Source organism: Carlito syrichta, unplaced genomic scaffold (genome assembly GCF_000164805.1).
Source record: "Carlito syrichta isolate Samal-C Ts95f unplaced genomic scaffold, Tarsius_syrichta-2.0.1 Scaffold303206, whole genome shotgun sequence".
In the NCBI taxonomy this organism is placed as follows: Eukaryota; Metazoa; Chordata; class Mammalia; order Primates; family Tarsiidae; genus Carlito; species Carlito syrichta.
In genome coordinates, this window is record NW_007247302.1 from 60,804 (window position 1) to 70,670 (window position 9,867).

Consider the following 9,867-nt stretch of genomic DNA (forward strand, 5'->3'; position numbering starts at 1 on the left):
TCGCCGGAGCCCAGCAGGTCGAGGCTGCGGTGGCCGGGAGCGGCCACTGCACTCCAGTCTGGGCGACAGAGTGAAACTCTAACTCAAAATAAAATAAAATAAAATAAAATAAAATAAAATAAAATAGGAGGTTCCGCGTAGACATCTGGATGCCTGCCTTTTCTCAGGAGAGAGGACCATCCAGCAACCTTGGGTCCACATCCAGATGGCATCACCGCAGGAACGGGGACACGGCCATCACCTCGAAGCCCGGATGCCTCCCCCAGAGCCCCTGCTTGCACCCAGCCACATGGGTGCTTCCCCTGCCTGGATCTGTGGGCGTCTGAGCTCATGACCCATGGGAGGTTGGGCTGCGAAGGAGGGAAGATATGGCTCTCCAGACTCCAGGAAGAGACTGTCACAGCTGAATTCCAGGCCCCCGCCAGCTTCCCGCCCCGGCTACACAGACAAACAACTGGAAAGGACCGCGGGGCCATTAATCCGGCACCTTTTATCATCATTAAATTGAAGAGAAAATTGAAACAGTGGCTGGGATCTCTCTTTGATCTACAGCAAAGGGATGTTAATAACCGTGTTTCTGGGGAGAGAGCTGATTAACACGGAACTTAGCGGTGTTCCGGTAACAGCCGTTGTCAGGAACATTCCTGGTAAATTAATTTCTAACTAGCTCCTGAATGCATAAATGAGAGAAAGATCTTGGTGGCTGTGGCCGGCCACGGCTAGAAGGCAACAGCCACTCGAACTCTGTGGCCTCAGAGGCATAATTTTGGGGGTGCAAAAGTGATTGACAAAGGGTTATTTAGGCAAAAGCTCCATTGCAAGATACATTTTTTTTTTTAATTTATAAAATCCTAAGAGCAGGGCTTGGTTTTAAGTCTCTTAAAGATCCTACAAATATCAGCAATATGAAAATCGTCACATTTCTTTTTCTTGGACACTTATGTGTAAATGTTTAATTGGTTCATCTGTCTTCATCTCTGGGAGATGTCACAATATTTCTGACTTGTGTGTCATAGAAACAGTCCCAAACACGAAATGAGACAGACTTGGCAAAACAGGCAGGGAAAATTGAGAAGGTGGTCAGATATGAGGCATACTTCTGAGTATATTAGACAGGTCTCCAAAACAAGTGACCCCAACATATTTCAAAACTTCATGTTGTACAGGATAAATATGTATAATTTTTATTTTTCAATTAAAATATTATTTTTAAGTGACTTCAAAACACAATGACTTAGACAAGACACAAGTTCACTTTTTTACACCCTCAATGTAGAGAGTCTGGGGCCAGGAGGGCGGTTCAGAATCTCTCAACTCATGGTTTCCACCTTTGGATCCAAAGTTGCTGCTTCAGTCCTCACCATCACATCTGCATCCCTGCCAGCAGGAATCACAGAACCAGGGAACACTCATCCAGTCTTTTTAGTGGGATGCCCTGTGTAGTCATCAATTACTTCTACTATCACATTGGCAAGAGCTGAGTTGCATGATGGTCTCACTGACATGGAAGAGAAGATGGGAAATGTCGTCTTCAGTTGGGTGTCCATGAGTCGAGCTGAAACTTGGGAGTTCCATCATTACCAAAAGAAGACGTGAGGCTCCCATTGGGCAATTAACAAGATACCCATACTGGGGAATGGAGGACCTCTGGAATTAAAAAAAAAAAAGAAAAAAAGGTTCAGCATGCTCCCATCCTTTCTGAACACATCCCTATGTGTAACGGATAGTGACCCCGGCAACAGATAGGGGGGCATTCACCAGAGGCGAAGGCATCATATGACCCCTGAGGTCAGAATAACATGGAAAACCATAGTTGAATACAGGCTGAACATCCATAGATGAATACAGGCTGAACATGCTTAGACAGGAAGTCCTTTGGAATTTCGACGTTTTTGGATTTTGGAGCTCACACCTCGCTCAGCATCCCTTGTCCGAAAACAGGAACTCCGAAGGCCTCCGGTGAGCGTCTCCTTTGCTCAAGAAGTTTAGGATTTTGGAGCATTTGGGATCTCAGGTCTTCAGATGGGGGAGGCCCCACCCTCCTCAGACCCTGGGCTCCAGCAGCAGAAACCTCGAACCCTGCTCCTACAGCCTTGTGGTTGTCAGGTCCTAGACCAGACACTTTTCCTTTCTATGTCTTTGTTCTTTGTTTGCAAAAATGCCAGTGGCGGGCTGAGCGTCTGCCTGGGGGATGTCCTAAGAATTAAATGGCGCTGTGCTTACAAAGCTCATCCGATGGTGCCCAGCCTCGGCCCCCTGCCTGGCCTGGGCCCCACCAGTGGGAGGCCAGGAAAGCTCGGGCTTGCGCGTTGGAGGTCCATGCCAACCACAAATCTAGCCCCCTAGCCTGGGACGTGGGAAGGAGAGTCTTAGCACTTTGTTCCCCCCGCCCCCAATATCCCAACAAGGGGACAGGCCCTCCATAATGTGACCAATGAGTGTCCCTGGGAGACCCCGGCCATGCTTCCAGAGTCGGGCTCTTTCTGTTTGCCTCTGTCATTTTGCAGGAGTTGCAGCAGGTTGGCAAAGTGTTTGCTGGGACATGTCGCCCTGAACTTGAACATCATAACATCGTTCTGCTTCTCTGAAACAAGGGCTCCGATTTCTAGGGCCACTGAAGCACTCAGATTTCAAGACGAACACAAGTGCCTTATAGGAGGAACAGCCACTCCCTCAGACGCATGGGTCTCTTTCCGAAGCCCTTTGAATGTAAAACTCTGAGCACCCAGGAGTAATCTTAATTCCGTTCAGAATCTGCACTTAAAACTATTGTCTCAAGAGAGTCAGGGGGTAACACACTAGAAAACACCCCATGTGTAGAGACACAAATGGTTAATAATTGTAAATATTATCTTCATTCTGTGAGGAATTCTACCATAAATAAATGGCTCTCCTACACACATCCCCTGTGCTACAGTACTCTTAGAACATTCATTCCCATGTTGTGGTCCTCAGAACTGACTTTTTCTTCACAGGGATTATGTGAGACAAAACCAGAAAAATATTCTATATTCACTTGTTTTCACCGTAGGGTCTTGACGTGCAGAGAAAGGACTGAAGCAAAATACACTTGGGAAAACAGGTCTCATTTACTCAAGATGAGAAAGGTGTCTCCACATGAACCAAGTGTTTAGAATGTCTTCACTTTTGAATATTTTGGCTTAGCCAAAATATCTCTATTTGAAGTTATTGGAAAATGAAGTCGGCGGATGGCACTAAGACTAGTGTAGAAGCAGCAGACTCGTGTAGAAGCACCCTCCATAATATTTAACGACTGGGTAAACGGTTGCTCCCTGGTTAAGATGTGTCTGTGCATAGAAGCAAAGATCATATCTGCCTATAAAGAGAAAACGTCATCAATTACCTCTGATAGTCTCTCAGCGAGGCACAGCGGTACAGATGAACATCATATCTTCAGTGAGTCTAACAGAGTTGGGTTTTTTTTTGTTTTGGTCTCCCCTTTCCCTGCTTCCCACATCGGAAGGCAGGTTTGGGGAAACTGGGGGCATTTCCGGGTGAAGCCGCCAGCTGGCGTGAAGGGCCCACTTTGTAGGAAAAACACACCTTGAAATCCTCAAACGACTCCATGAGTGGCAGAAGGTCATTCTAGAAACAATAAGTGGGAACTTAACATCGAAACAGAAAAGCAAAGCATATCTCTTGCCTCATAGAGTCTGGTGGACATAATTGCCTTATTTTTAAAAAATCTTCTTTAAACTTTTTTTTTCTTTTGAGACAGGATTTTGCTCTGTCACTGGGGTATGATTGCATGACCATGGCTCACTGCAGTCTCAAACTCCTGGGCTCAAGCCATCTTCCCACCTCCACCTCCTGAGTAGCTGAGACTACAAGCATGGGCCACCACACTCGGCTCCTTTTTTAAACTTTTTTTGTAGAAATGGAGTCTTGCTATGTTCCCCAGGCTGTTCTTGAACTCCTGGCCTCAAGCGATGCTCTCACCTCAGCCTCCCAAAGTGCTAGGATTACAGGTGTGAGCCAACATGCCAGGCACCCTTGTTTCCATTTTTAAATTAACGTTTAAAAATTCATTTTATTTTTAATTAATGCTTTCCAAAATTATTTATCATCATAAGTAGGGCAGATAAAAGGTCAGGCACATGATTCCCTAGGCCTGCTCCTCAGGGATAGGGAAATCTATTTTCAGGATGTGTTTGGTCAACACTGTGTATGGCCCACATAATTTCTCTTTTTCTTTCACCTTTGCTTTGCGTCTCCTCTTCCCTCTGAAAGCACATCTTTAAATTGAAAAGTGTATGGGACTAGATTTTTTTAAATGGGGTACATATACATGATGGAATACTATGCAGCCATAAAAAAGGACAAAATTATGAACTTCACAGCAACTTGGATGGACTTAGAGTCTATAATACTGAGTGATCTATCACAGAAACAAAGAGCTGAGTGCCACATGTTCCAACTCATAAGTGAACCTTGAACAATTATCATAATACTATAAGAAAGGGATTGGCCATAGTGGGAAACTGCCGGGGAAGGGGCGGGGTGGGATTGGCAGTAGGGGGAAGCTGCTGGGGGGGGGGTGCACCTCATCAAAAAGGGTACCTGCATAATGAACATTTGCATACTTAACCCTGAATTGTACCCCACATCTTTAAAATAAGAAATTAGAAAAATAAAAGCGTATGCCTGGATTCTCTCTTGTTAACAGGGAGCAATCCCTGGGTGAATTGGAGATCGACTTTCCTCCCTGCCTTCCCAGCCTAAGGAAGGGCTCACCCTGTGGTGGAGAGTGCTGGGATCTAGAAGAATGTCATTTTCATGCCACAGCCCACACACAGTTAGTAAGTCATTCGACGTAAAGTACCACATTGAAAGCACACAGGCGATCTTCTGAGGGACGGTCCACAGCTTTCTATCTCATCCTCAAAGTCATCAATGATGCCAACAATGGCAAACATATGTCAGAAGTCTGCAGTGTGAATTTCTTATTGCTTTCTATGGGAATAACACATTATCAGTCCACTCGGTGGCAAAAGTATTTTTGTTGCCATCAACAAAATTGTGAGCTTTCACACTAAAATTCAAATGTCAGGCTGGGCACAAGGGCTCACACGTATAGTCCCAGCACTTTGGGAGCCTAAGGTAGGAGGATTGCTTGAGGCCGGGAGTTTGAAACCAGTCTGAGTAACACAGCAAGACTCTGTCTCTACACACACACACACACACACACACACACACACACACACACACACACACACACAATTAGCTTAGTGTAGCAGCACATGCTTGAAGTCCTAGCTCTTTGGGAGGTTGAGGTGGAAGGTTTGCTTGCATGCAGGAGTTTGAGGTTACAACAAGCTATGTTTGAGCCACTGCACTTTAGCCTGGGTGACAGAGAGAGACCCCATCTCTAAAAAAAAAACCTAAAGGCAAATAAAAATTTTAAAAGCAATAGTAATAACCAAATCCCAATATCTTAATTCTCTCATGCCAGCTGGGTCAGTGACCTCCATGAAAACACGCCAAGAGCCGGGCTCGGTGGCTCAGCCTGTAATCCCAGCACTTTGGGAGGCTGAGGTGAGTGGATTGCCTGAGCCCGCGGGTTCGAGGCCCACCTGGGCAACTTGGTGAGCCCTCATCTCTACAATAAAATAAAAAATTAGGTGGGCGTGGTAGCGCATGCCTGTAGTTCCAGCTACTTGGAAGGCTGAGGCGTAATGATTGCCAGAGCCCAGCAGGTCGAGGCTGCGGTGGCCAGGAGCGGCCACTGCACTCCAGTCTGGGTGACAGATTGAGACTCCAACTCAAAAAAAAAAAAAGAAAACACGCCAAGCCATGCTGCATGTGCGACACCGTTCCAGGTGCCAGGCAGGAGCAGGGAGCTGGGTAGACAGCACCTGGACCTTCTGGGTGCCCTCAGCCCAGCTGTTCACCAACCTGAGGTCACCTGGAGTGCTCAATCACATGACCTCCCTCTTAGTAGTTGACTCCAAGAGCCTCTCCCTGCAACAACTTCCCATCCCAACCCTGTACTCGCTGGATTTGATGTTTTGAGTCTCAGTCTCTAGAAGACACAAACTTTCTCATGGGTAAAACAGAGACCATAAGATATACCTCAGTGGAATGTGTGAGAATTAAGATGCATGTAGGATTGCCTAGCATACAGCAGGTACTCAATAAATGTTATTTCTTTACTCCCATCACCTGTCATCCCCTCACTTCCTAAATGCACCACTGAATACTGTACACATGAGCCTTTTAAATGGTGACCCCTCCCTTAACGGACGCCTGCTGTGACTTGCATCTTGACGACCTAACTCCCAAGGAATGGAATTTGGAGATGGGGATTTGGGAGGTGAGTAGGGTGAACCGAGGTCATAAGGGTAAAGCCCTTGTGATGGGGTCGACACCCTTGTCAGAGACTCCAGAGAACGTCTTTCTTCCTACCATGTCAGGCCACAAGGTAGGGTACACATCCACAGGCCAGGAAGATGGCCTCACCCAAAGCTGAAACTGCTGGTTCCTTGATCTCCCACTTCCAGCCTCCAGAACTGTGAGAAGACAAATGTCTGTGGTGCAAGCCACTCCGCCTCTGGGACTTCATGATGGCATTCCAAGCTGACTCACACAATGTTTCACACAGAGCCAATGTTGGCAAGAGGGTTCACCAGGCTCTTTCTTGCTGTCACTATTTAAGCCATCTCTTTCAAACACGTGCTACCATGAATATCCGGCAAAAAAACACTTTAGTCAAAATAGCAGAAAGCAGTGTATGATCGGCATACAGCTGTGATTTGTTTGCTTTCAAACTCTTAACCAGCCCTTTCCCCTTTTTTTTTTTTTTTTTTTTGTGAGTTGGAGTTCCACTCCATTGCCCAGGCTGGAGTGCAGTGGCATGCACACGGCCACCCTAGCGTCGACCCACTGGGCTCTGGTGATCCTTCCGGCTCAGCTTTCCAAGTAGCCCAAATTACAGGTGCGAACTACCATGCCCAGCTAATTTTTTATTTATTGGAGAGATGAGGTCTCTCCAAGTTGCCCGGGCTGGTCTTGAACCACTATCCACTCGCCTCAGTCTCCCAAAGTGCTGAGATTACAGGCTGGGCCACAGAGCCAGGCCCATCCTTTCTTTATAAATCAGAATTGCTAAAAGGGAGTTGATCACTGCAACCCTCGAATGAGAATGTGCCTCTCACCAAGCCCGGCTTGCTCCTCCCCACTCATTTTTAGGCAGTTTTTCATAAAACTCAGATGTTAACAGGCTCCAGGCAGGACGGAAAGATAAATGAATCAAACTTGACCTAAAAGAAAATAAAGGATACCTGCACATGCATGTTTATGGCAGCACTACTCACAACAGCAAAAGCATGGAACCAGCCATGCTATCCATCAAAAGCGGACCAGGTAAAAAAATGCGGTACATATACATATAATGTGGAATATTACACAGTCATAAAGAAGAACAAAATTATGAACTCTGCAGCTCCTTAGATGGATTTCGAGTCCTTCATACTCAGTGATCTATCACAGAAACAAAGAACTGAGTACTGCATGTTCTCACTCATAAGTAGACTCTAAACATTTACCATAATACTATAAGAAAGGGATGGGGGCAACCTTCTTTCAGGTTCCCTCCCACTGGGGGAGCTTTTCTGTCTTCTTAGCAAATACTATTTTAAAAAAAAGGAAAGGGATTGGCAGGAGTGAGAAACTGCCAAGGGGGGAGGGGACACACTTCATCAATAAGGGTACCTTATTCAAACCAGGTGAAGTGAGGAACAAAGGGAGACCCAAACTTTACCTGTACAGCGACCATTTGTATACCTCACCCTGAATTGCACTCCACATCTTCAAGATAAAAATTTTAAGAAAGAGAGAGAAAGAAAGGGCCATGCATGGTGGCTCGCACATGTAATCCTAGCACTTTGGGAGGCTGAGGAAAAGGATTGCTTGAGGGCAGTGATTCGAGACCACCAGCTAGGCATGGTGGTACACACATGTAGTCCCAGACACTCAGGAGGCTGAGGTGGGAGGATCACTGGAGCCCTAGAGTTCGAGGCTATAGTGAGCTATGATCACACCACTGCACCCAAGTCTGGGGAGTGAAGTCCTGTCTCTACAACAAAGAAGCAAAGAAAATAAGGCAAGTGGGAGCACATGCGTCACCCAGAAGAGTCACAGCTACTTGGCACTCGTTGCTTATCCTAGCAGAATCTCTTTGTCCACTGCTGCCAGTTCTACACACACACACAAAAAACAGAGACCCAGACCTCTACATGAACTCTCTCAACTTTGAAAGTTTGGAAATTAAAAAAAAAAAAACAATTCTTCAAGCTACTGAGCATGCCAATGCTTTGTGAGCTTAACAAAGCAGGGCTGTGGCTAGGTGAGAACACGGGCACCTTCTGTAATCTCTGTGTTCTGCTTCTTAGTCCGTCCTCCCAGATTCCAGAGACCTGGAGTCCCTGCACATGAGCAAGCACACCTGAGCTGACCTCACGGCCGTCAGCAGGACACAAGAGAAGCGTCAGCAGGGGTTATAGACGTAAGGGACTGCTGCAACCACCATCACAAAATTAATAAAAGGCCACACGATTAGAATGTGATAGGGGTCTGAATCCTTTCAAGATGCAGGCTTAGCTAAATTGACAGGGTGTCTGTCTCACTAATTTTTTCCCTCTCTTTGCCTGTGTCTTCCTCAATGCATGACTACCTGCACATAGTTATTTCAATATTGAATAGTCACTAATCATTGATTACCTTCCTATCTGACCCCCAGGGCTGCCTGCAAGATTGATGAGCTAACTTAAACAACAAGGGTATTTAGGTCATGCAGACCTCCTTGATGGCCTCCAGAAGTTTGATAAGCCAAGGGACACAAGCAGCTCTGATCACTAGGGATATCACCTCCCACACACTCTTCTGCTAAGCTGTAAGCATACTTCACCAATCACCAGACATTGTTTCCTAACTTGCTTTTCTATAATTGCTTACTGCTTGGGAGTCAAGGAGTCACGAGTCACAAGATTTGCAGCTTCTCCAATCGCTCCTATAATATCACTATGGTGACGCCTAAGACTGATCTCTGAGATAGTTTGCAGACTCTGCATTCTGGTGGACCAACTGATGCCAACTGGACCAGTGACCCGTGACCCATGCCGTGGTACTAACTCAACCGGTCCTGTGACCCCCACCCAGGAACTGATTCGGCTTATGAAGACAGTTTCAACATCCCTATGATTTCATTCCCACCCCATCAGCAGCACCTATTCCTAGCATCCTGCCTGTCAAACCATTCTTGAAAACCCCAGCCTCGAAACTCTTAGGGACATGAATCTGAGAAATAGCTCCCGTCTTCCTCACTCAGCTACCCTCAATTGTTAAACTCTTTCTCTCCTGCAACCCCTGTTGTCTCAGTGCACTGGCTTTCCCTGTACAGTGGACATAAGAAATCCAGGTGGGTTGTAACACCACCAGCCTCCCCACCCGCAGCAGCACGAGTTAGGAGGTGGTCCAGGTGCCAGTACTCTGGGTACACAGGGGCTCCCCAGCCGCTGTCTCCCCACTGGCCTAATAAGGAGAGAGCTTCAGAACCTCACTTGTGCATGGAAAAGCCCCTCCTCCATTTCCCTTTTCCTCTCTGCTCTGGTTCTCTATCTCTGTGTGCCTTGAGAGCACAGGAGATGTCCTTTGTCCTTGTTTATTCCAGGCACTCAGGAAACTCTGAATGCCCTCATTGCTAGGTTTTACCCATGTGCATGAAAACATACCAGAGGGGAGATCCCAAAAAACATGGAATTTAATTATTTTTTTTTTTTTTTGAGTTGGAGTTTCACTCCATCGCCCAGACTGGAGTGCAGTGGCCGCTCCCGGCCACCGCACCCTCTA

General features: G+C 46.5%; 1 protein-coding gene across 1 annotated transcript in view; it reads right to left on the minus strand.

Annotated features, from left to right (window-relative positions):
• Nucleotides 1-1,161: 1,161 nt before the first annotated feature.
• LOC110595638 overlaps nt 1,162-9,867 on the minus strand; it is a 116,289-nt gene continuing 107,583 nt past the window's right edge. The window contains exon 4 of the mRNA XM_021712349.1: nt 1,162-1,647. Within this exon, the coding sequence (XP_021568024.1) occupies nt 1,447-1,647 (201 nt within the window). The 3' untranslated portion in view covers nt 1,162-1,446. The remainder of the gene's footprint in view (nt 1,648-9,867) is intronic.